The 26,881-nt window shown below is 42.9% G+C and overlaps 2 protein-coding genes across 4 annotated transcripts; one reads left to right on the forward strand and one right to left on the reverse strand.

Moving 5' to 3' along the window:
• The first annotated feature begins 2,090 nt into the window (after positions 1 to 2,090).
• zfyve9b (zinc finger, FYVE domain containing 9b) lies at positions 2,091 to 10,345 on the forward strand. Its single transcript, XM_034531023.1, has 15 exons — positions 2,091 to 2,670; positions 2,836 to 2,935; positions 3,022 to 3,218; positions 3,313 to 3,424; positions 4,508 to 4,630; positions 4,863 to 5,018; positions 5,156 to 5,380; positions 5,477 to 5,559; positions 5,687 to 5,791; positions 5,888 to 6,038; positions 6,718 to 6,798; positions 7,071 to 7,233; positions 7,323 to 7,428; positions 8,659 to 8,838; positions 9,687 to 10,345. Exons 1-15 carry the CDS (start codon positions 2,467 to 2,469, stop codon positions 9,846 to 9,848), a joined length of 2,148 nt encoding a protein of 715 aa, XP_034386914.1. The 5' UTR covers positions 2,091 to 2,466; the 3' UTR covers positions 9,849 to 10,345.
• An 829-nt stretch (positions 10,346 to 11,174) lies between these two features.
• Positions 11,175 to 25,325, reverse strand: elovl1b (ELOVL fatty acid elongase 1b). Of its 3 annotated transcripts, none has more exons than XM_034530469.1 (8): positions 25,204 to 25,325; positions 13,444 to 13,547; positions 13,177 to 13,367; positions 12,921 to 13,001; positions 12,789 to 12,845; positions 12,605 to 12,710; positions 12,276 to 12,412; positions 11,175 to 12,040 (listed from the first exon to the last, which is right to left on the reverse strand). In XM_034530469.1, exons 2-8 carry the CDS (start codon positions 13,511 to 13,513, stop codon positions 11,726 to 11,728), a joined length of 957 nt encoding a protein of 318 aa, XP_034386360.1. In that variant the 5' UTR covers positions 13,514 to 13,547; positions 25,204 to 25,325; the 3' UTR covers positions 11,175 to 11,725. The 3 variants fall into 3 exon arrangements, with proteins under 3 accessions (XP_034386360.1, XP_034386359.1, XP_034386362.1); XM_034530468.1 differs by having other exon boundaries at positions 25,182 to 25,319; XM_034530471.1 differs by lacking the exon at positions 25,204 to 25,325 and adding an exon at positions 16,390 to 16,734.
• Between the last annotated feature and the right edge of the window lie 1,556 nt (positions 25,326 to 26,881).

Raw genomic sequence — 26,881 nt, forward strand, 5'->3', positions numbered from 1 at the left:
AACGAAAGCCTCCTGGGAGCCATAACTGAGGGTAAGAATCGAGTCCCGCAGCCTCCCCCCGTGCATGTGCATTGCCTGCGCGTTACAGGATGAGGAGATGCAGCGCGTCTGCTTTTGGTCACAGAGAAACGCTGATGCAGCATTTCGCCGCGCGCACAGTCCGCATCAGCTGAAACGCGTGTGTGTGTGTGTGTGTGTGTTTTGTGCGTGTGTCGCGCACATTCCCGTGTGAAGACAGGCTGCTGACATACACGCGCCCCGTCATCAGTGAACATCAGCCCGGCGGTGTGGCCCCTGCTCGGGGGTCGGATGTAACGGGGTGCGCGCGGACTGTCGCATTGCCGCCGGCCTCGGTGCCTGCGAGCGGATTTAAGATGTGCGCGTGTGTTGGATGCGTCACTGTCCCGGGAAGCGATCGCTCACGTCAGCCGGAATTCGGTGTCGCCCCGGCGCCGTGTCACTGTGCAGCTTCTCACGGTGTTACCGAGGGGAGCTGCAATGCAGCTGGATCCTTTACGTCAGATGTAAACATCCAGTAATACCCGGGGAGAAGAATAGGCTTTGATTTGTGTTGTGATTCCTCTTACCGGGTCCTGATTCGTAACTCTTCATGAAACACTGGCAGCCTCAACTCAATAAAACACCGGCTGTGGACACGGTGACTCCCATGCATGCTGGTAATGAACAGTAATGGTTATTACGTAACTATGGTTATTACGTTATAACTACCGGAGAAATAGCACATGAGACGGTGATTGTCTGTCATCAAAGAAGGCATTGTGCCTTCATGCAGAATCTCATGTTGAGATGATGAATGGAGTCATTCCGAATCAAATGTTTACAGTGGTGATCAGCTTTATTATCACTTGTATATGCTCTGCCACCAAAGACAAACGGGCCAATAGGACCAGTCATGATTTCATCACCTGCAAGCCAACATAAAAACCCACATCTGTTATCCTCATGCGGATATTTGGACACTCCGATAATAATAATATCCTTTATTGGGGAAATTCTTCTCTGCATTTGAGTTAGTTATTAAGGAGCAGTGGGCTGCAGTGAAGCACCCGGGGAGCAACTGGGGGTTCAGTGTCTCTTGCTCAAGGACACTTCAACATGCAAATATGGGAGAGCGGGGGTCAAACCCATGACCTGAGCTACAGTCGCCCCAAAATGAGATATGAGATGCCGTGCAGAGCCAATCAAACCCAGAACCACTATTGAACATGTGGTTATCTGGAACCTGCAGCTGTGTGGTATCATCAACTGCATATTCAGCTATGATTGGTTTTACATCAATATTTAGTCCACAACAAACCTCTTATTTACCAGCCAGGTGGTCTGTTCTGGGATCAGCTCAAGGCCGACTGAGTGCTGATGCTGCTATTCATGGTGATTGAAAGAGAGGCGGTGAAACAGATTATCACACAAATGGCCACTGGGCATACATGTGAACATTTCCCATCAAGTTGTCATTAATGAGCAGGAAAACATGGCGTGTGTGTGTGTGTGTGTGTGTGTGTGTGTGTGTGTGTGTGTGTGTGTGTGTGTGTGTGTGTGTGTGTGTGTGTGTGTGTGTGTGTGTGTGTGTGTGTGTGTGTGTGTGTGTGTGTGTGTGTGTGTGTGTGTGTGTGTGTGTGTGTGTGTGTGTGTGTGTGTGTGTGTGTGTGTGTGTGTGTGTGTGTGTGTGTGTGTGTGTGTGTGTGTGTGTGTGTGTGTGTGTGTGTGTGTGTGTGTGTGAGCGCACGCTTGACAGAGAGTGCAGTCAAAGTAATGACAATCATCCTCTCCATCGAAACAGATGAAGGAGACAATCCATCTCTTCAGGACACCAAGCACCACTGGCTGAACCGACCCTGCCTGCTGGTGCTCAAAGATGGGGATGTGTCCAAACCGGGATTGGGGTGCGGCCAAATAAGACCAGAATCTCCGTCTAAGACTTCTATAGATGCGTCTGTCAGGAGCAGCTTCGGGCCATGTGAGAAAAAACCATCCGAACATCCTGCCAAAACGACTTCGCCCTCCCAGCTGGAGGAAGGCAGCTGCACTGTGACCGCCATCTCCACGTGGGGCGAGAGTTGTTTCGGGGAGTCTTCCAGCCCCCTGGTGCTGAGCCCTGCGGAGGCTGCATGGCCAGAGGAGGAAGAGGAAGAGGAGGAGGAGGAAGAGGAAGAGGAAGAGGAGGAGGAAGAGGAGGCGGCGACGGAAGAGGAGAAGAAGAAGAAGAAGCCCCAGGCTCTCCCATCCAAGGAGGACTCTGTGGTGGAGGAGAAGGAGCTGGAGGAGAGCAGGCTGGAGCAGCAAGAGCTGTCCTGCAGCTCGGAGGCGACAGGAATACCCTCTACTCCCTCACACGATGAGACACATGGCAGGGGGTCCGAGGAGCGGCAGTTTAAGGAGGTCCGATCTAATGGAGGAGAGGAGACAAACATCAGCAAGGCCCAGGCAGCCGGCGGGGACGGAGCGATGGGGGACTGTGCAGCTTCCCCTCTGGATCCTGACAACGAGTCCCAGCTGAGCCCCATTGGCATTCTGTCCAAGGATCGGGGCACTGTCCTCGGGGAGGTAGCTCCAGTGTGGGTCCCTGACGCTCAGGCGCAGGTCTGCATGAAGTGTGGGGTCAAGTTTACGTTTACTAAGAGGAGGCATCATTGCCGTGCTTGTGGGAAGGTGAGGAAGAACGTTTATATGTTGTGCAGCACTTCAAACAACGTGTAGAAGTTCTCAAGAACCTTTGTGACAAGTGACTTGCAGTTGATGCGTTTAGCGTGTCTGTCCTTGTGTGGCGTGTGTGTGTGTGTGTGTGTGTATGCATGTGCACTTCTGTATCGGCAGGTTTTTTGTGCGCTTTGCTCCAATCTGAAGTTCAGACTCACACATCTGGATGGCAAGGAGGGCCGAGTTTGTGTTTGCTGCCATTCAACCCTCGTCAAAAGTGAGCACCGATTTCCTTCGTTTGTTTAAGTTCACCGTTTTTTTCAATGAAACTTTGCTCGAGTAACTCTCGCATCCTCTCTTCAGGGACACCTCCGAGGGGGAAAAGGAGGGTGTGGTTTGCAGATGACATCCTCGCTAATAAGCAGTCGGCGTCCGCTCCGACCACACCGGTCAGAGGGTTCTCACCGCTGATGAGACGAGCACTGGGCGGAATGGTTAGAAGTCCCGTGGGTTCTCCACAGATCAGGAGAGCCTTGCGGCCACATGGGACTAATATCAACGTAAGATCACTGAACATATCTGTTGATCTATAATTAGTCAGATATAGTTTGTACAGAAACATGGGCTCAGTCCTCTGCCTCCCACCTCCTCTAGGAGGCCTGTGGTCCTTACGGCTGGGGCACCACAGCTTTAGTGAGCAGCTCTGCCAACCTCATCCCCCAGGATGGCCTGCCCCCCATCCTCACCTCCACAGGAGTCAAAGGAGGTAAGACAGGTCCCATCCCCTTTGAGGGTGAGAGTCAAAAATGAAGTAAAATTACTAGGTGTATTTTTGTGTTTGTGGTGGCGCACATGTTGGTATTCTCCTGGGCTATTGACATTGTCAACTCTGGCACAGTGCAAAGATGAGTGAAGAGGCACGAACAGGAGTACCACGCAAATGAGGCAGCACAAGGCGAGGGGAAGATTTCTCTGTTGCTGAGGAGTTGACAATGTGTCGACAGAAGGAGCAAACTTACACTTGAAACTCAAAATGAAAGGACAGCAGCATCTCCAGAATGATGCTGGATGACCTTAATGCACATTTCAAGGCATGACTACCCCCTGTAGTGCTGTTAGTCAAAGCTGGACAAAGGAGTCGAGGCAACACAAAGTTGGAACAGGTGTTCATTTTACGTAACTAAAATATAATGATACACGATATGCACGATACACCCCAAATTCACATTTAACCAAGTAGCAGAGTCCACATTTGCCCAGATACAAGTTGAAAACCCACATTGTCCCAGGAGGTAACGGCACTACAGATCAAACGGGGCCAAATTACCACAGAGCCAAAAAGGTTCACTTGACCCCAAACAAGCCCCCAATTTGTCACAGTGCAGCTCAAAGCTGGACACGGGAGGGGAGACCACACAGTGTCATGGAAAAGTGGTTCATTTAACCTAAGTAAAATATAACTCCAATTGGCTGACTGCCACCAGCGTATGTATTCCCTGCAGGCAGACAGGTGAGCGGAACCTCCCACATGACCTGACTCCGCCCACCGGGCTCCTGGAAGGAGATGCCTGCTCAGAGAGGGTCATCACTTTCCTGTCAATGATAATGTGCATCTCGCCCAAAACAGGGGGGAGGGCGTTTACAAATAATATCATTGATAAAAGCTACCTGTCCTTTCCACTTAATTAAGGCTGATACAGTGGTTATTAATCCCTACGCGAGTCATGAAGTTAGCTCTTTTATTTTCTTACAATGGATGAAAGTACAGCGTCAGGAAAATAGGTTTCCGTGGCAGCTCAAAGCGAGAGTAGGAGAAGACAAGCAGTGTTATTGTGTCTTTGTTCTGCAGATTACACTGTGGAGGAGCAGCCCTCTGAGGTGCTGCTCATCCAGGAGCTGGAGAGTGGCCGGCCCAAGCCCCTGGTGTTCGTCCTCAATGCCAACCTGCTTGCTATGGTCAAGCTGGTCAACTGTACGTTTCTTTTTTTTTACCCTCCTCATCGTGCACAGAAAACGACACATTTGCAACATATTGTACACAATTAAGACTGCTGTGATCCAAAAAATGAATTATTATTATTATTATTGACTACAAAAAGGGATGACTGAATGTGATTTCAGTTGGAATTTTAAAAACAACAACAACAACAACAACAGCAGCTGTCTTTGTAGACCTCTGAGGTTGTGCCTCGATTGTGTGACAGACGTTAACAGGAAATGCTGGTGCGTGACCACGAAGGGAATGCACGCTGTGGGCCAGGTGGAGGTGGTGCTGTTGCTGCAGTGTTTGCCTGAAGAGAAGAGCTTCCCCAAAGACATTTTCAGCCACATTATCCAGCTGTACAGGGACACGCTCACAGGTCAGAAGAGTCTTTACACACGATTATAAGCCTCCATACAGTCATTTCCAACGTGTTACCTATAGTGGTGATGTTTTATATAGAATTTGGTAAAAGGGTATTTTCCTCTACTTTCCCTTTCCTCTGTATTTCTGCAGGAAAGGTCGTGAAACACCTGTCGCTGTCCTTGTTTGGCACCAGCTTCCTGGGCAGTGAGGAGCACGCGGGCTTCCTGTACATTCGCTCCACTCTCCAGTCCCTTCAAGGTCTACCTCTGCCAAACCAGCCCTACCTCTTTGGCCTGCTGGTCCACCGAGCGGAGCTGGCCTGGGCCAAAGCCTTTCCTTTGCGTCTCATGCTGCGATTGGGGGCCGAATACAGATGTAAGTTGGGCCCTGCCCCTCCACCCCAATATGACATGCTGCGTCTGTAACGCTCGAGGATTCCTCTTGAGTTACCAGCTGTCTTTCTTGTTCCAGTTTACCCGTGTCCTCTGTACAGCGTGCGCTTTAGGAAGCCCTTGTTCGGGGAAATTGGCCACACCATAATGAGACTGTTGATGGTGAGTGTGACATTTTGTCGCAACTTCTGTTTGGTGTTGTTACCAAACCTCAATACCCAGCATTGGGAGTTAGGTTTGGTGTTGAATCCTTGACCCAACTTTCCCTGTTCCTCCCATCCCGTTCCAGGACTTTAGGAATTACCGTTACAGCCTACCGATGGTGCCGGGGCTCACTGTGGATCTAGAGGCTCAGAGGACCTGCATAAAGATACCGACCACTGGGTATAATGAGGTAGGACTACGCCTTTAAATGCCTCACAGAGTGAATAATAACAACGTGCATGTAGTTTCTTTTATTTGATCAATCGTCGTCCTTTCCTCTCATTAGCTAATGAAGGCTTTGAATAAGTCCAATGAGCATGTGCTGGCCATTGGGGCGTGCTTCAATGAGACTGCAGACTCCCACCTCATCTGCGTGCAAGGAGACGACGGCCAGTACCAGACCCAGGCCATCAGCATCCACAACCAGCCTCGCAAAGGTGGGCCGTTACAGGGTACTGTGATGCACATCAAGATATCAGAGTCTGGACTTAATGTGAATCAAGTAGTATTCAAGTAGTGGTTAACATTCATTGCAATCAGACTTTCGATTGACTGAAAAGATACTTCATCTGTTATTTAGGGGGATGTTGGTGCACTGGAAGGAAAGAGGTCAAGTCACTAAGAGCTGCAGAAGAGCTGCATTCAGTGCGGGTTTTCACTAGAAACTCCACCAACCATGTGGTTATCGACAAATTGTACACCTTTTTAAAATAGTATTGCACAATATCTGCCATTACAAATGATAAATGTGCAGCCAGACTTACCAACCCATTCATTTGTATTCCCTTCATGTGAATGTGCAGACCCTACTAAATTAAAATATTGGATTCAAACATTTTACTCAATTTTAATTTGATGTAATTGTAGCAGACATATATAGACAGACTATTTTCTAAGAGTATTTATTTTTGAAATGGGTCAAATTAAAGAGAAACAGAGGGGAGTGGCCCACTGCACGTCCTCTCACGTAACACTAGATGGCACAACATGGTAGTTTTCTTCTTGTTACTATAAAGACTAAAAGTATCAGGATTGGAGCCACAGACTTTGTCTCTAAAGATGTTTTCTTTTTTTCTTCTCTCTCTTTTACATTTTTTTTTTTTCATTTTCTTGCAGTGACTGGATCATGCTTTTTTATATTCAGCAGTGCACTGAAAGCCTCTGCGGGATACCATGCCAAGTCCAGCATCGTAGAAGGTAGGATGTCTGTTCAGGGGCGAGTCGGGTTCACCTTGACATTTCCCTGGCCGGCAGGAAGTTCATTGCTCACGTATTTTAACTATTTAAAAAACAAAAGTAGTGCATGTTAACACCCCGTGCTTTAAGACTGGTTCATTCAGAGTGTGTGTGTATATGTGTGTGTCCATTTTAACAGACTGTTTGTCCAAGCGTGTGTACATGTTGATGCATGTGAGTGTGCGTGTGTCCGTCCGCGTGTTCCTCCTGTATCGCTGTCCCCCTCTCCCCAGATGGACTGATGGTGCAGATCACCGTGGAAACCATGGCCGAGCTCCGCCGGTCGCTACGGGACATGAAAGACTACTCCGTCACCTGTGGACGGCTCGACCAATCAGACAGCCAGGAGCTCGTGTGTGTCCAGTGGGTGGAGGAGAAATGCTCCGTGAATATAGGGTGAGTGTTTGATGTTCGTGTGGCTCGAAGAGAACAATGTAACAAGAGCACGCAGACTTTAAGACGATGACGTCATCTCTGTCCTCCAGAGTTATGAGCCCCATCGATGGGAAGTCCATGGAGTCCACCTGCAGCACCAAGATGTTTCAGAAGTCCGAATACAAAGAAAACGGGAAGATCATCCGCTGGACAGAAGTATGTGAGCTGCTCAAAACATCAACAGTAGAGCAGCAAACGATTAATCAATCAGTTGTCAACTATTCAATTAATCACCAACGATTTCGATAATCGTTTGACTCATTTTTATAAGAAAGAAAAGTCCGATTTCTCTGATTCCAGCTCCTAAGAGGTGGATATTTACTTACTTTGAGTTGTGGCCTAACCTTTTAAGCCCCATGGCCCCCAATTGGGGGTCGATTTACACATTAGGCCTATAGTTAGACTGTGTAAAACCTTACAATAAACATGAGCAAATATATTGATGTTATACATCAAATTAAACAAGAGAACTTGGGCTACAATAATCAGTAAGCCATTTCCACACAACTCAAACACCAACTGAAAGAATTATGAAAATATCATAATCATCATTTTGTCAGGAGTCAGGCCACTCAGCACGTTTCCGGAACTAGCAACCCGTAGCTCGGTGCTATCAGAAAAAGTCAGATAGCAAAAAGCAAGAGGACTCCACACAGATTCTAAATGTCTTTTCTAAATCCTTCTGCACCAAAGCATCACCGAGACATGAGCCAAAGAACACGGCAACATGAATCGATTTAGCGCTTTACAGTCACACATGTTGCTTATCTTTGGCTTTTCTTTGTAAAACAATATTTGTTCTTCTTCTAATCAACAAAGACTGCTATATTTGGATGTATTGAACACCATAAGTAATATACAAGTGAAATATATGGTTTGGTACATGAGAAAATTCAAATTGCCCAAATGCCCATTTCGCCTAATTATTCTGTACTAAAACCTCTAACTTTGTTCTGCTTTACTTTTTCAAAGTTTAACTTTGCAGAGAGACTGTCCACATATATTGCTATGACCTCTGTGGTTTTTGACCTTTGTTCTGCATCCTTCCAAGAGATAATCATCCTGAAAGTGCTTTTTCTTTTCTAGGCGAACCTGGAAATTCAACTTTTGCTGTCTTTCATCTTTATTTACTCTTAACCAGTAACACATATACTAATATTTACACATCTGAACAAAAGCACACATGGTTTCTCTTTACCTTGAAAATAGGTTGGAGTTTAAAAGGACAAGACTACCAAGGATCTTAGGCTTTGGGAAACACTGATCGACATGTTATAGATGAAACAACGACTCGATTAATTGATCAAATAATCAACAGATTAGTGGACAATGAAAAATAATCATCAGTGTCTCCTCCCTGTACACCCCTATCTCTGTGTTGTGCAGGTTTTTTTCCTGCAGAGGGGGAATCCCCTCAAAGGAGGAGTGACCGACTCTGCCGAGCACGACCGGCTAACGGAGCGCATCGCCCGGGCGTTCTGCTTGGCCCTCTGTCCTCACCTCAAACTGCTGAAGGAGGACGGGATGGCCAAGCTGGGGCTGCGCGTGGCCTTCGACTCTCAGGAGGTCAGAAAGGATGTTTTGGTATTTGGTATCAGTGCGCTGAGTTTACATTTACATATTGTTGCTAACCTCCCATAATAAGGTTGCATCATGCATACCGCTCCTCAAAGCCAAAATACAATAATACACACTTGGTCAGAATTTAGACAGAGACAGAAATGTGACTTTTTGACATCTGCTCTGTCATAGAAAAAGTATTCTGCTATAGAAAGCCACAGTAACTGCACACTTAGTTGAGCTACCTTTATATCACATATTTAAACATATTAAATGGTTAATTAATGAATTGTATTGACTTCAATGTAAAACCTATTGGGGCAAACCAATGCATAGCAAAACAAAAATACAATTAACCCATAAATAATACAAATATAAATAATATATATATATATATATATATAGTATATTTATAAAATATATTCCCAAGCCGAAGGAACACATTGTTTGTAGATACTATCATCAGGCAGAATGTAGTGTCTGTTTCTCTTTTAGGTGTTATGTAGGTCTCTGGAATATATATTGTTGGTAATGTTATCAGCTTGTAGAACCAAACAAGGAAGCCAATAAAACCATGACTTTGAGATTAAATCCTTTTTCCAGGAACGCTTTCTTTTTTCACAGTGATCATTTATAAATTCTTTAATTTACAGTTTCTTTTCTATGAATATGAATATGAATTATGAATATGAATTTTTCAGAATAAGTGGTACTGGTTTCAGATGCTCTTTCACTTTCATACTGGTCTAACTTTGAGAGGTGTAACATCATGACGGTTGTAAAGTTAATATCTCAATCTCCTGGGTGAGACTATATTAAAACTAATCACTGTTTTTAAATTTGTGTAATTTCAGGTGGGATTTGTGGCTGGGAGCAATGGGCTTCCCCTCCCAGCTCAGTACATGAACGCCCTGGACAGCGTGCTGATCCCCGTCATACACAGCAGGGGGCGCAAGAGGGGCGACGAGCCCATCGTGATGGAGCTCATCTTTTACATCCTGGAGAACATCAGTTAGAGCGCACACACACCCCACAACTAGTTCATCTTTTCAACCCCTGACCACAACTCAACAGCTTCGGGGGCAATACAAGCATTCAAAGGGCGAACCGGACCACATCCAAGGTCTGCATACATCTCATCCACTCACGAGTAGAGAGAAGTGGTTAGTGGTCTAATGATCTCAGCCTGCAGCAGACAATCTGGGTACGCATGTAAACCTAGGACGGGCCTTCAGATCACTGTACACTGTACAGTAGTAGCAACGTCATTGCTTGATATCATCCACGTCACAATGTTCAAATGGAGAATATACCTTTAACGGTGGGAGCTGGATTCAGCCCCACGACCTAAAAGCAAAAAGAAACAGAATGACTCGAGGAACAGTATGTAGTAGATCTGTAGCAACTGGATGCACACTGAATGAATGCCTAAAGGATGTTTTCATACTGGTTGTATTTTAATTGATTGCTCATGAAATGTAATGTCGGCCTGGAATTAAACTTGCAACAACGACCGAGTTACTGCCTGTTTCGTCGAGGACACGTTCACTAAAGTTCTTGCACTTAACCAGCTTTGCACTTGTACTTCACATTTCAGAGAGAAATTGTTATTTTTCCTCCACGACTCTAATTACAAACGACATTGCAGACTAAGATTGTGCATGCAAAGAAATGCACTCATCGACTTCATGAGGTACACCTGTAAAATCAAATCCAATGGATATAAACAAGTTCAGTTTTGATTGTCACGATCATAGAGGTATACTTTTAACTTGAATGTTAGAAACACCTTTCAATAGTAAAATATAATGCATTGACATAAAAACAACATCATCATTTTTAAGAAGCAACTTGAAAGGAGGGTTAGTTTAGAGTTGTGAGATGCAATTAAAGAAACGCTGCCTGTTCCAGACTGTGAAACAACTATTTAATGCACTGGATCTGTGGTTTATTTTAGTTTGAATGGAGGTAAAGAACTAATTTTCTTTGAGTGCTAATACGATTGCATATCTGAACCTGATGAACCCGCGCGTGCGTGGTTGATAACGGTGGGCGGGGATTGTTTGTTGTAAAACTTCAGGATGATTTCTTTCTCTCTGCCTCATAACGATGGATCTTTTTTCCAGACCAAGCAGAATGGGGCCCTTGTTAACCTCCTACTGGCTCCACATACTTGAGATGGCCAAGACAAGAGGCTTCAGCAAGCAGTGCAAATACTTCTCTTTGTTGCAACACAGCAGTCGTTCCCCAAAACCCTGACAACTTGAACTCAAACCTTTCGAGCATGCGACTCACACATTAGCACCTATCCTGCAAGTGAAAGTACTGACGCACAAAACGTGTACGATAATTCAAAATTGAATTTATTGGCATTTAATTTTAAATACACAATATAACAAAATTTAGAAAGTCTAAACCGATACAAATTAGTTAGTTTTTGTTGTTGTAAAACTATTTACAAAAAGTATTTTCAAGTTTTATAGAAACTGTACAGTTATCTGTCAAGAGGGGGAGGTCAGTGCGATGTGGGGGTCAGAGAAGTAGTGAAGGCAAGTGGGGTGAAAGGCCACCATTGTGATACTGAACTTGGGAGGTTGTTGCAACATCAGTGAAGATAATATTTTGGTCAAAAACATCTTCTCTTCATACATTTATGTTCCATAGATGGTTTCCCAAATCCAAAAGAGTTTTTTTCAGTTGAACGACCAAACAAAGCAACCAAAGGTTTTGGAGCCCAACTGTGGAAATCTTTGACCGCGTCATTTCTCCATGTGTCGCAATTAAAACTAATAAGAGGAAAAGAAAAAACACCGCCAAAACTATCTTTGAAATCCGTAGTAGTTTAAAACAGGGTCACCGGGTCACACTTCTTAGGTGTTTCCTTCCGGGGATCTTAGGCCTTCTTCATCTTGCTCACGTGACCGCTGCCGTTCTCGTGGCGAGCGGAGCCGTTGCCGGCTGCGTGCTCGATGCCGTTCTCGTGGTGCTTGCCGTTGGCAACGACGGCCGTGCCGTTCTGACACTGCTTAACGTCCTGTTTCGGCAACCGCTTTCCCTTCACGTACGCCTGCATCCAGAAGTTGGAGAAGAGCACGAAGAAGAAGGTTCCATACATCCAGATGAGGTGGAGGATCATGGGGAACTGGTAGTCGCAGCTGTCCATGAAGTAATACTGGGTAGCGTGGAGAGACACCAGGACAAACTGGGTCTGTTGGGAAGAAACCAGTAGTCAGCCAAGCCCTTACTATGAATACATGCAGATGAATTAGTCTTGAAGGCTTTTGGAGCAGAGACATTCAATGAAAAAGAACCGGAGTACCAGGCATTAAAATGAAAAGACTTGAGTAGTTTAAGACGCTGAGCGAGGCTCTCGTGCCACTAGCTAAATTAAAATAACAAAATGTATGATGAAACGAACAATACAGAGTAACGGGTGTCCCTACCAGCTGAATGGCAGTCATGTATTTCTTCCACCACAAAAACTTCTGGAAGCGTGGTCCAGCAGCAGAAAGGCCGTAGTAGAAGTACATGATGATGTGGACGGTGGAGTTCACCATGGCGTGGAACGATCCCATTCCACCTGGGGGTAATCACCACAAACAGCATGACGCCACCTTCAAACCTCCACGGCTTCTACATTCTGAACTCTTGGTTAATAATTGTCTCATGACTAAACAGAACGATACAGGAATGCTGCACACACACACACACACACACACACTATTGTTCATCAAAAATGTGCAAAATCTATATTTTGTGAATGTGTACTCACCAGGAGCATAGACAATCCCCCACCACCAGGTCCAGGGCATGAAGGAGTGGTGGAAGATGTGTAGGAAGGTCACCTGGCCGTGCTTTTTCCTCAACACGAAGAAGACCTGACCGAAGGAGGGTATTGATCAGTTAAAGCCGGGCTCTGGTGACCACGGAGTCAACTAAAAGACGGAACTACTTACTGTGTCGATGAGCTCAACAATCTTGGAGAACCAGAACAGCCAGGCCACTCGGACCATCTGGTGACAGGGGAAAAGACTTAGTCAAATGATCATTTCACTTTATATGACTGAGTCGCAAGAGAGGGGACTTACTCGAAGTGCTTGAGGACTGTCAGACATGTCGACTGGGTCACATCGCCAGGTGTATGTTGTGGCCCAACCAGACATCAGGAACTACATTACAAGAACATTTTGATTTACTTGGTCATCGCTCGAGGAAGATCCTTGCAGATATACATTCAACCCAAACTACACAAATGAAGCCGCTTTCCGTTCGTGTATGAATATGAAATGTTCAAAATGTGTAAAAGTCTTTAAATGTCGGCGACTTTAAGTAACAGTGTCTTACTTCGTGGACGATGAGTATCGACAGGGCCACAAGCGTGAAGTTGTAGACTATCATGGCTTCCTTGAGCTGGAAGGGCTTACGATTGGCCATCATGCGCGGCCCAAGGTACATTACAAACAAGAGGTACGACAGCAATATTGCAGACATGGGAATAGGATTCTGCATCAGTGGATATTCCTTCAGCCGTGGATCTAGAGAAAGAACAACAAATACATTAGAAGACACACATCTTGAGTGATCTTATGTATTTATTAGTAAGTCACCTACCAATTCCTGCCAAGAGGTAGCTGTAGATATCCATGGCATGCGAGCCGATCTCCTGAATCTCTCGAAGCATGTTTGCTGTCTTGAATTGTTGTGACCAAAATTATCTGCAAAAAAACCAACAAGCTCATTGTTACTATTATCTTGTCGAGCCCAAACACAGCAGCGATCCCTCAACACTTTATTTATTTTTTATGTCCAAAAATAAATTTGAAAAAAAAAAAAAAAAAAAAGGTACACAACTCGGACACGTCCTCTCACTCCAGGTGAATTCTTTTAGTGTAAAAGTCTCTCAAATGTACCATTATCATTCCTCATCTTTTTTGGAACCTTACAAAGTGGTTCCCTTTTCCTAGACAGTGAGACCTAAAAAATAAAAAAAATAAAAATCACATGGCTTATTTTGGGCTTTGGTTTTGGGTCAATGGGGAACATTTTGGTGAATTTCCTGATTCAGGACTGAAACGTTATCATCGGGAGCCAGCAGCTCATCTTTACCTAAACAAACACACCCTACATAAATACCAGGAGGCTCATCAGACATGGGCCGATATCAGAGAGGAGGAGCTACAAGGAGCTGGGAGGGCAGCCCTCCTCCCTCAGCAGGGCGACACTGTACCGGCTGGGTTTTGTGTCTTGCCTTCATGACTCCTGCATACGGACAAACTGCTCTTCTCAAATGAACCCGACTGGGAACCAAAACGAGTTCCCGATGACTGAACTAAAAAACACAAACCCGACATTGTCATCCAAGTTCCTTAAACTAACGGGTGCATGTTTTCTTGTTATGTAGCAATCACATTTATTAGAAACCAAATATGTCAGTTCAACCACAGATATGTGCACACATGAATGTTCCTCCGTTGACAAAAGGCTGACCATACCATGTCAAATGTAAAGAGTAAAGAGTTTTCACAAAGTAGAGGACATGCAGGGTGTGGCCCTCTCTCGCTATTGTTGTACAATCTCCAATTCTCGGAGTTTTCAGTGCCCAAGGCCGAAAGAACAGCCCGCCTTAAACCAATATCATTAACAGCCGCTAATTTCATGTTGTAAAATGAAGGACAGGCGGGGGTGGGGAGGAGGGGTGCTAATCAGGTAAACTGCAAGAAGGGATACAGTATAAAGATATTCTAAGTGTAAACATTTGGCCAACACTGAGCCAAGTTTAAGGATGTCGACTTGCTTTCAATTTATTTAACGCTCTTTGTTATCACAAGGTGTCAAACCAGCTCTGTAATCTGCACTTGATCTGCAACTGACTCCCTGAATGCTTCGAGGCAATGAATGTACAACACATTATCTTACATCTTCAAGTACTAACGGCAATAAATCATATATATATATATATATATATATATATATATATATATATATATATATATATATATATAAGCTATTGATCTGCTTAGGTTCACATTTTGTGCATTAATTGTGTCAAAGTTGAAACGGATTCTGAACAGCACACATCTGAAATGTAAACAGATTAAATCATCTTCCGTTTTCACATTCCCTCGTATAGTTTGTCCGCCTCAGGGCTTTTCACTCGTCAACCGCAGAGCAACGTCAGCGGCGCAGTATCTTCCTGGTCGATCTTCTCGTTGAGCTTCCAGGTGATTGAGTCCAGCATTCCTGAACAATCTGTAACAGCTGCAGTGCTGACGTTGCTTCCTTTTGTCAATATGGGTGACAAAATGTAATCTTGCGGCCACTCGGGCGTTATCACCAAAAGAAGAAGAATGATGGCGTTGTACAGCAGATCAGATACATGACATTTCAGAAAACTGTTAGGCAAGACGCGTGTAGAAGATGTATGTATTATACAAGGCATATACATCTTCCATTTTTCATGTTCAAACTGCTGTATGAACATGCAACTTGAGATGTTTTAGAGAATGCAGACCATCGATTGTGCGAGTCAGGAGGATAGTCTTATGATCATGAACACTAAGAAGGGAAAGGAAACAATAGTTCTGTATCTTTAAGTCCCCGGATGAAGAAGAAAGAAGTTTTAAGAAAACTTTAAATGAAGTCCCTTCCATCCCATCTTAGTGAAACCACACATCTTGCCATCGACAAGCAAAGACCATTTTACAAGAGCGACCGACGGCAGTTAATGAACATCTCTGCTCTGACACTTCTACGCCATTTCCTGCATCTACACATCAGTGACCTCGAACATAATGAGACTGCATAACTGATTTTTATCTCCACCCGGCTTGCGTGTCACAAGAAAAGTGAACTGTTGAACATTCAGTGCTGTTCAGCCGAATCCACCATACTGCATGTTCCTGTCCACAAGAGGACAGGAACATGCTCCGCATACCTGTGAGAGGGGTCCACACGGTGCTGGGCCATTATCATGACGGCGTGGAGCGATTTAGCTGCAGACGCAGGACCACTTAAGCCCCACACTCCCTTTAGGCGATGACTTCTGTCACCTCTCAAGAGAAATGTCGAACACGTCCAGCCCTGAGCTACACAAGTCCATTCTGGTGAAGAAAACTGAATAAAACGTTTGTTTTAAAGTTTCTACAGGAACCTACCCTCACTCCTTCTGTAGGTCCCCTTTATGTTACTCTTTTAGACGACCATGACAACAACGCGGCTGGTTTACAGCTAAGAAGGATAAATAAAAGAGTGGAAAGGGGGGGGACATTTCCTATGAGAGCCTTGTCAATGACTCATAGGGATGGAAAAAGGGAACTCGCACTCACAAGCTAGAAGTTAATGATGAACCAAAGTTAAAAAAACCAACAAGGGAGCAGACAGGAACCGTTATAAAAAGGACTTTTCAACCACCGCAGCCTGAAATCCTCAATCACCAAAAGGAACAGAAAAGTCCCTGATAAAAAAACAACAACAACACTGAGCGGCTCAACATGTGGGCGGAGTTAGTTTTTTAGTTTGTTAGTTAGTTCACCTTCTATGTAAACATATGCAACTTACTTTTCCTCTTAACTCATCAAAAGCCAATGTGGATTCGACGGGGCGGCAGCCGCGAAAAGAGAAAACGGCAGAGCAGGAAGAGAGCGAGAGAGAGAGAGAGAGCGAGAGAGAGCGAGAGAGAGAGAGAGATGGAGCAAGGGAGAGTGTAAACTGACAAACTGTGACTGGTACAGCAGTCTTCCAAATCCCCACCCTCCCTGACTCACACAGTGGATGAATAACTTGCTCAGAGAAGGAGAGGGAGGGGAGGAGGCTGAGCCAGAGGGAGCGAGCACCGAGACGGAGTACAGCTGTGGTGGGATTGAGATGGGCCCCGAGTTAAACCCACACCCCGATGCAAGATGCTACTTTGTGACCACCGCCCTGAATTCAACAAGTCTGAGTTGCCCCCCACCCCCATCTTTTTCTCTCCTGGTCCCCCCCCCCCCCCTGTCCCCACCCAGTGAAACACTCACACAACACACGACTCTGGAGTCGCCCTGTAGGTTTTCGCTCAGGAGGTGGGCTGATAATATTATTCACAGGCACCAGGCGAGAAATCAGAGGGCACTCTGTTATCATGAAAGGGGCCATTGTTACCCTGCATTGGCTCTCGACCCGGCCGACACCCATACAGCAAAACCAGCTTCCATGTTTCACTCTGCGCCGGGAGACAATAATGTCATGGAGAAAATGCCTGGAACGAGTCGGGAGTCGCTGCACTTCTTTTGCCGTTTGTCCGCTTAATATTTGGCACAGGCCCACAACACGCTTGCTTCATAAACTCCTACGCGGTGACGAGGAGTACAACTCATGGTAGAGGGGAACAAAATGAATACGGGAGCGTCAAAAATCGTCATAAAAGCTTGATGTATGCTCAGGGTTGAATAGGGAAGCTAATGGCAGAGCAAAATGATTGCTACAGGGGTAAAAAGGTGACTCATATGATAATGCTTTAAATTCCTCTGAGCGTGTTGCGTAAGGAGGTTTTGATCTCGATAGGAAATCACTTACTCTGATCTCACCGCCACACCCAGTCGTTTCCAAAGACAGGAACCAAACAATAGCTATTGTAGTCAAATTTCATTTCATGCTGAGAAATCATTTTCGTCCTTTGGCTGCAGGTAAAATGGCTACTGCAGAGAGGCTCGCACACTTTCTTTAGATATGTGGACTTACGTAGTTATCAATGTGGCCTGATGAAAGCACACGCAATGGCTTAAAGATTAAGAGTTTCAGAGGTCAAGTCACACGTGTGAATCAATGAACAAGGCAGCGTTCACTATTGTAGACTAATACGTAAACAGCCCAGAAACCATGGAATTATCTAATTTCTATTAAAAGCATATTGTATGATGTCATTCTTTTGTAAATACTAGTTGAACTTAGCTTTTCAATTCACAAACATCTGGAATCTGGTGATCTTATCCCCGCGTCAGATTGACTGGGCTGGTTTTACTCGGTGCATTTTAGCCCCTCCTCCAAATACCAAAACACACCTGACATTAAAAGTCAATTAAATGTAATCAAAAACATTACTGTATTGCAGATATAATATCATTTTTGCCCTGCCTTCTGTGCCCTCGATGGACTGGCGGCCTGTCCAGGGTGTCCCCTGCCTTCGCCCTATGTCAGCTGGGATAGGCTCCAGCGCCCCCGCAACCCTAATGAGGATAAGCGGTATTGAAAATGGATGGATGGATGGAATATCATTTTTATTTAATAGGACCACAATATTTTATTTCAAAATAAAATTAAACAAAGACAAACGAGACATTTTGTACACAACTTGATAATATTGTAGTGACAGAAAACAGAAGTCATTCAAGTGCATGAATGACGGACCGTAACTTGCTAGTGACTGACAAATGATGACACATGCACATGTTCTTTTTCATGTTTGAAACCCAAAATGTGTCATCACAACAGCTGAGAGTGGGAAATAAAAGGGGTTTGAAAATGGGTGTCGTCAAAATTAGACTAGACATGTGTTACAAACAAAATTAATGTGTCCATTTCAGAATCAACACATCTATAACTTTATCTTGAAATGCATAAGAGCTACATCAAATGGACTAAAACCAGCTCAATTCTAAACTATTGATGATATTGGTTAATACAAATGGTAAATATTCCCAATGGATGATCTGGTGACTTGGAAAGTGTAAAAGCAGCAACAAGTGTGTTGCATAATAACGGTGCGGCTAAGCGCTGAGCCAGATATTTCCACCAGCATGTCACACGCCCGTGTGAGGAGTCTGACTTTGCTGTCAAGGTACAAGTCTCAGGTCAAGCTGTGCAACGTAAGAAACATATCCTTTGTCAAGAGGGTTGTCTCAGTGGAAATACGTGTGATAGAACTGTGTTTCAAGATAAGACATTAAAAAGAGAGCCGTATCAAATGTATGCAAAAGTCTCAAACACAAGAAACTCTATTTTCAGCAGCCAGAGTCGAGGACGTGTGCCGATTATGAATCAAACACCCCCAGACAGTGTTCAGACCGAGTAATTTGATTGGACGAGGGTCATTCCATGAGCACAGCATTTTTTTTAAAACTATAATTAACTATTTATACTATCACTCCTCTTTACTGGCATTCTAATAACTATTAATGACATAAGCAGTCGTAATCTATCTTAGATTGTAACAAACTTTTTATTTGCAATGATAAAACATATTTCAAAAGATTTCATTTGCGTTAAATCGTGAATGGTCGTCGCAAGAGGACGAAGGGGAAAGAATGTGAGACTCAGATGTGAATTGTGATTTATAAGAAGTCGCGGAACACAAGACACAATTATTATTATCATGGTCTTGCCGGTCTAAAAGCTCGCTAAAAAGTTATTGGAGACAATCATGAAGGGCAGGAAACGATGGTTTTAACTCACCGGAATCACACTCGCCACCAAAGAGACTCCCGACAGACTCATTTCAACCAATTGCACAATAAAGTGTTAACTTGCAAATAAATGTAAATGATACAAGAAGCCTGCGGTAAACATGCAAACTATGCAAAGAAGCTAGGAACATGTATGAAGTGTTGCTTGGAAACAGTTCAGTCCCAGTCAGTTGCAGAACTATTTAAGTAGGTGGTGCAAAAATACAATGATTAAATTAAACAAATCATAATCTGTTGTTGCTTATTACTGTTAATTCAGAAGCAAAGTCAGAGTCAGAAGCAGATATGAGATCAAATGTACAGTTTATTATTAAATGTAACCTTAGGCCAATGCCTAATACAACTTTAAGCCTCTGTCTAGACGCTGGGGGTTCTTACTGGGCAAAGTTTTCTGCTATGATTTGAGGAGCTGAACTAAACTGGTTTGTAACGTGGCGACAGCCACATCAGCGAATAACAATCAGGGATATCAATCATCTCCACCAATGTCCTCCAAGCATGACTCCTCCTGTAATTATTGTTATATTGGAGGAGAACAATTATTAATTTTTTATGAATTTGAGCAAACTGGTTGGTAGAAAAAAGAAAGGTTGATTATGGTCACGATGAGGATTAGTTTGCAGGAGATAACCTGTTTGATTTCACTCATGTAGGTTGCCTAATCAAGTATACTGTTCTTCGTGTATGCCATCATTAGACGGGTCAACAAATAAAAGTGAGACAGGAAAGTGTAGAGAAAAAAAGGCGAGATGAGGACAGGAGAGAGGGAGAGTAGAAGGAGAGAGGGAGAGTAGAAGGAGAGAGGGAGAGTAGAAGGAGAGAGGGAGAGTAGAAGTACAGGAGAGGAGAAGAGTCATCTTGAAGCATTTTATTAAAACGTAATCCGACATCTACAACTTTACAAATGTACGTCTAAAGCCCCTCTCGTGTCAGTAGTATATATTTTCAAAATAAAACTTGCAAACACGTCAGCACAGCTGCAGGAAAAAAAATCAGGAAATACTGACAATACTTTTTGTCTTTTTAGGAATATATTTAAGTTAGTGTCTATGTAAATTATGTTATTTTCCAGTAAAAATTGTAAAATACATATTGGCTGCCACTTTCATTGTACAGCTGTAATAAATGGTCACAACTTAGATTTGTGTAAAATCTATCACAGCTCCTCAGTAAGCTTCTGTGGTAATAAAGGGAAAAAGGGTAATGTATAACAGCCTCAAAGTAGACACGTTAAACATTTAGCAGAAATAAAAGCCTATTACATATACACATTTAACTTATTTGATAAAATAATCCCTCCAGTAACGGCCTCCTCACTTTGAATGGACCCTTCGATTACCTCAAACTAAAAGCAACCATCCCATCCTCTCTTTAAGAAGAAATGTGACGCAATAAACTCTGTATCTGTTCTGCAACCTTATCTTTTGCTGCACCGGAATATTATATGCATTATAAGTGCATTATCAAAATCTAAACGATGTGATTGCATAACCATCTTGAGCATAGCAGATTTGTGGGATGACAAAAATGAATACTGGGGATATACAAATGGAGTGTAAAGGTAACCATAAAAAAAATTTAAAAAGCTAACTTCAAGTATCTAAAGGCTTAAGTCGTAGTAATTGTTACCCCTCCAGCACAGGAATGTTGCTAAACTAGTCTGGACACTGACATGTTTATACCATCTCCCTCTCATTGTGTTTATCTGAGTGTGTGTGTGTGTGTGTGTGTGTGTGTGCGTGGGTGTGTGTGTGTGTGGTGGGGGAGCACACACTCAGACCAGGCCTGCCGTTAAACACTGGTCTAATTCTCTTCCCTCCCTCCGTCTCCCCCTCTCTGGCCCTCTGCAGGTCTCAGCGACTCGAATGTCTGTAATTTTGGACCAACAACAATAGTGCATTTCATCCTAATGAATGGGCTCAAACTAAAGCCGATTGTGGACAAACTAGAATAACCGCCTCTGCCAACCGGTCGTGTTGTAGTTTGTCATCACTTTATAATTTTGTCTTATCAGAAATGTGTGTAAAATTGTCATAATTAGTATATACATTCTTGAGTTGTTTTTTTAGGTCAAAGTGACCTTTTACCAACAACGTCAGCTCATTTCAACCTTGAGTCTAGGTTGAACAAATTTGATGAAATTACATCAAGACGTTCCTGAGATATTGCATTCGGATGGGCAACCTGAAATAATAATGCATCGGGCGACAGCCGGCATAACTCCTCCAGCTCAGCAGGTGCGGGAAGCATAAGGGAGAGGGAATTTGCCTGCTGGCATCCTTCAGTTTGTGTCCACACACAAAGATATGAACAGGTTCAACCTGCAGAATTATGAGCAAAATTGCCGCACCTGGTTTGATGTTGCAAATAATTATGCTCAGTTTGGGCCACACATGAAGGCCAATTTTTATTTACAACAACGTAGGTATTAATGATCATTTCCCATCAGTTATGACAAAATCGTACTCGAATTACTGAGATCTGAGAACATGGAGATCAATAAAGTCCAACAAGGTGAAGAACTTGACTGCCCAGACAAGTAATAAGTAAACAGCTCAGCTGATCCAAACCATTTTAGAGGCAAAACTAGAATACGTGCACTCTTAGTGTCTACAATGACTGAGTGATCTCAACAGTGAACTTGGGGTAGTACAATGTTTAAATGAGGATTGAAACTATGGCCAAACGTAAAAAAAAAAAATCAGAGCTGTAAGAAACCAAATTACATATTGGGAGGCAAGTTCTGACTGGAGCCCTGTGGAAACCTGCCAGTTAGGAAATCTGAAGGGGAAAGTTAACCAGGATTCACATACGAGGTTTCATAGCACCTCTCCGTCTCTCCTGAAACAACCTTCAGATATCTGGATGTTGAAGTATACTTTACAGATCGCCAATGTCAACCTCCATACAGTTATACAGGTTTGTATTGAGTACAACAACACCCAGTTCTATTCCAATGCTGTTCCACCAGGTTTTTCCTGCCCACTCCAGGGTGTGTCCTTGTGGGTTTTCTCATGGGAGAGCATGCACGAGTCAGCAAAAACAGCTCCAGACTTGATGGATGTGGCACGTGTAAAACAGGCTCCGTAGACGGGTTGGGATTACATAATACTTAACCATGACTGGAATGACTCTTCATGCCGTGAATACCTAAGATTCAACGATGACAAGAACTTCCACTCGATGATGTCAAACATGCACACGTGCGAACACCTGTAGTAAATATACAACCGGAATTTCTTTTTACAATCTGACCTTTGGTCCAATTTCCCTTAAAAAGGTGATGATGCAGCCATTTTTACCAAAACGTTGACTTTCTGTTCATTCAATTCAATGTATTTTGTACAGCCCAACATCACTTCAGTCTGTACACACAGCACAGAACATATTTATAAAGGGCAATAACAAGGTCGGTGCTTAAGTTGACTTTGTACACCGACTTCACTTCTTATCCTCCCACTGTTTAGACAAGAGCAAGTTAAACCATGTGACAGCGCTAAGACATTCAGCCCCAGTATTGCACTGAAGTGGTGCACAACCAACCCCCAAGTCTCACTTCTCATGTTCCCAACTTGATGAATTGTTTGATTTGGTATAGACTTAAGTTTTGTCTTTGGGTCAGCTGTGTGACACATAATCTAAAACCTTTTACTACATGGAGGCTAACAGTTCAGCCACTAAGAAACAGATTAAAATGATAAACTCACACTTGTTTGGGTGGAAAAAGTCACTTCAATCCAATGAAACTGAAGCACTGTCTCAAACTAAACAACACAAAGTGTAGCTTGGTATCCTAAACCGAACCCTTGCTGGCAGTCTAACATGTGCCCAAATAAAATGATGAGCGTCAGGTATAAAGGTAGTTTCTGTGCCCACAGGAAGTAGAAACTTTTTTTTTTTGAGACATCTGAACTTCAAGAGAGTCTCACAAACTGACTTGTTTTAATGAATTATTCACCGTTCAAGGCTGACATGGGCCAAGTTAACTGACAAGATTCAGATCAAAAGTAAAGAGAGACTGTTCTACAGTTTACCAGAGGCTGCCATGATGAAGAAACCTTGAGCTTAAAACGTGTTTAAATACCCCAGGGGAAGGACCGAAGAAGACTTAGTAAACAGTCAGAATCATGAGCTGACACTTACCAATGACTAACATTTCTCCACTACCTAGAAAAGCACATTACTACAGCTGCTCAGTGACCAACAAGAGAAGACTTGTCCACTGTTTGAAGTAAAACTGCTGCATAAACACAAACAGCCTGCAACCTTTTCTTGTGAAAAAAACCCCACATTTATTTGAAGAGAGTCAACGTCATTTCCACCAGCTGAAACTTGCCTTAAATGCGCGTCCTTCAAAAAGAGAGTTGACTCGAGAAGATTACGACTCGATAGCAGCGAAATCGGTGTTTACATTACTATCAGACGTACACCTGGGCTGGTTGACCTTGAGGCCCTTTGTCTCCATCCACCAGTCCTTAGTTACGGTTAATGTGTACATGTCTACACAGAGCAAGTGATCCATAATCTACTTTTGGAAGGCCATCGTTAAAGGGCCAGCTAACACCACGCATTGTTCTCAATATGCAAGCGGTGACGGGCGCATTGTTTAAGTGGAACATGTGTTTCCGTCAAAATGTGACAATGTGCGCAACGTCAGCTTAGCATGTGAGTTGTAGAAAGCAGTAAAGTGTAAACTGTCGACGCCTCTCAGTACTGTTTCATCACCGTGCATTGATTGCACAGACGAGGTGTGGTAATGTCTTTCTCCCAGAATGGCGAAATTAAACAATAGCTGAACATGATTAATGGTGTTGAAGCAATTAAGGCAGCTGACAAAAAATACTTATCAAAAACATTACCTTTATGTATGGTACAGTGTCAATGTTTACTCGTGTATTCATAATCACATGGTCCAAAGGTCAACTCCTCCCTCCAGCTGCTCAAATGAGTCAAATGTTTCCTACAATCTTACAAGAATATGTTCATGTGAATATGTGTCATTTCATAAGCGGCTCATATGCTCATACGAGTGCTTTCATCACCCTCAGACCCAAACACACATTAATGGCAGTCTGGTAAATACACAAAACTCAGCTGCCAAAGACATTAAAAAAACATTGGTCTTAAAAATTGTGCTCGGAGGAAATTAAACTGGACCCATTTTTAAATTTGTGTCACAAACTTGTGCGACCAAGAGCTCGAAATAGGATGTGAAAAACATGAATGTACCCGAGGCCACTCAAAAAGGGAAACCCTTACATAGTTATAACCTTTGGACAGCAGGTATACGTTGTTTTTTGGCACTTCGGTTTAACTACACGTGCTATATGATTCATAACCATGTTAACCACACACACACACACACACACGCACACACACACCAATGTGCTCTCGTTATCACTGATACATTAACATGTTTGGAAACAAAAAAGATGACAGTTCAAAGTGAGCAGAGAGTTCCCGGCTGTCGGGGAGCTCTTTGTCCGCAGCACAGGTGCGAATGATGAGAAGGGGGCCCGATACCGGACGATACCATTAATATTCCCCAACACATCTACGCTAATTGTTCAGCACATTTCATCTCCAACCGCACGTGTTGTGCACAAACACTCGCGCCAACAACAACAAAAATATATACAAAAAAAACTAATAATGTACAGTACAACAAATGAGTGTTTTAGTCTGGGGCTTACCTATTTAAAATACACAAGAAAAAAAAAAAAAGAAAAAAAAACCTACACAAAATAAGCCACCTGAATGAATGAACAGGACTTGGAACATGACGTTACGGAAATTGGCAGCGCGCGCACCCCAAAACGAATATATATCCGCACCTGAAAGGAACTAAAAGCTCCTCGAGACAACACGGTCCTAAGGGTCGAAACTGTCAGAACAGTGTTAGAAAGTACTCACTTGAAATTAAAGCTGCGGAAACTGTCGAAGGCAGGCGGAGGACCCCGGCGGCGCAGAGAAGTCGGCCCTCTGCTTCCTCTTCCTTTCCGCTTTAATCTCCCTCTCGACGCTACCTCTTGATGGAGCTGGAAAAAGGTGGAGTCATCTCTCTCTCTCTCTCTCGCTCTCTCCACTGCTGCGAGTAGTCGGGTGCCAAATATGGAGTTGACTAAACGGCTGTATGAAATGTCGGTCACTGCCAATATGAAATCAATCGGCTGAGGCTTTCTTCTGACAGACTGGGCCATTGATTGGAGAACAAAAATATGAATTCGGCTGCTTCTGATGGGAACAGGTCACAATACATTATACCTAAATAAATATATATATATATATATATATATATATATATATATATATATATATAGTTGTATAGTTATATTTATATATATATATATATATATATGTATATTTATATATATAGTTATATATTTATTTATATAGTTATATGTATATATATATATGTATATTTATATATATATAATATAAATCATTATATGTAGTTATATATAGCTATATTTATATATATATGTATAGTATATATATATATTTCTATATATAGTTATATGTATATATGTATATTTATATATATTCTATATATATTTCTCTATAAATATTTCAATATATATATATATATCTATATATAGAGAGAGAGTTATATTTATATATAGTTATATATAGCTATATATATATATGTATATTTATATATATAGAGAGAGAGAGAGCGAGTTATATATATATATATTTCTATATATAGCTATATATATATGTATATTTATATATATATAGAGAGAGAGAGAGAGAGAGTTATATATATATATATATATATATATATATATGTATATTTATATATATATATATATGTATATTTATATATATATTGGTTTGATGGTAACACATGCCAAATGCTATTTTCTCTCTATACACCAAAGACCAGCATGGAGTGTATTATACCTAAAATGACAACTTAAAGGCAGGGTTGGTAATCTTCTTCAAAAATAGTTTTGATATTTTTGTTGAAATTCTCATTAAATCTGAGCAGCAATTTAAAAAAAAGAGGAACAAAAGTTTTTTCTCAAACTGTAATAAGCCCATCCAATCATTTCCTTCAGCCCGTATGTAATAATTGGATGGTCTACCTGTCTACCTGCATGTATTCTACCTGTGCACGTAATGCTTGTGGAGTCATTCACAACTGTGAGTATTAACAATAGCTGTCTTGGATGTTTTCATGTTCACTAGGATATGTTCACTTTCATAATGATCATTTTGGGGAAGTGGCTGTGTCGGGAGCCCCGAAGGAACCGGCTGTCGGTGCTGCCGCCTCAGCAACTTTCTCGCTAGATTTAGCAACTTTGGGAGCTGGTGCTGCTCGCTGCTTTCGTTGGGAAAGAGTTGGACTGGGCTGGGGTTTTAAGGTGGATAATTAAAATAAAATCTGGCTTACTACTTGCTAGTTTCTCAAAATTGCCAACTTAGCCTTTAACACAATCTCCATATCCAAAATTGATTTGCAACAAAATAACACGCTAAAATCTACGGTGGCCCACGTGGGGTCAAAACACAGCAACGATTCACAAAACAGAATGTCACAAAAACCTTTGACAAAGCACAACGATATTTTTATAAAACAAAAGGACATTATATAAACGTGTCACAAC

Source organism: Cyclopterus lumpus, chromosome 4 (genome assembly GCF_009769545.1).
Source record: "Cyclopterus lumpus isolate fCycLum1 chromosome 4, fCycLum1.pri, whole genome shotgun sequence".
Lineage (NCBI taxonomy): Eukaryota > Metazoa > Chordata > Actinopteri > Perciformes > Cyclopteridae > Cyclopterus > Cyclopterus lumpus.

Bases quoted from the DNA above. Each gene is read 5' to 3' on its own strand.
- zfyve9b (XM_034531023.1), top strand. From the start codon at position 2,467: ATGGGGGACTGTGCAGCTTCCCCTCTGGATCCTGACAACGAGTCCCAG. The intron at 5,792-5,887 runs GTAGGACTACGC...TCCTCTCATTAG, and splicing joins CGACCACTGGGTATAATGAG to CTAATGAAGGCTTTGAATAA. The intron at 6,039-6,717 runs GTGGGCCGTTAC...ATTTTCTTGCAG, and splicing joins CCACAACCAGCCTCGCAAAG to TGACTGGATCATGCTTTTTT.
- elovl1b (XM_034530469.1), bottom strand. From the start codon at position 13,513: ATGCTTCGAGAGATTCAGGAGATCGGCTCGCATGCCATGGATATCTAC. The intron at 13,002-13,176 runs GTAAGACACTGT...CTTGTAATGTAG, and splicing joins CGATACTCATCGTCCACGAA to TTCCTGATGTCTGGTTGGGC. The intron at 12,041-12,275 runs GTAGGGACACCC...TCTTCCCAACAG, and splicing joins ACATGACTGCCATTCAGCTG to ACCCAGTTTGTCCTGGTGTC.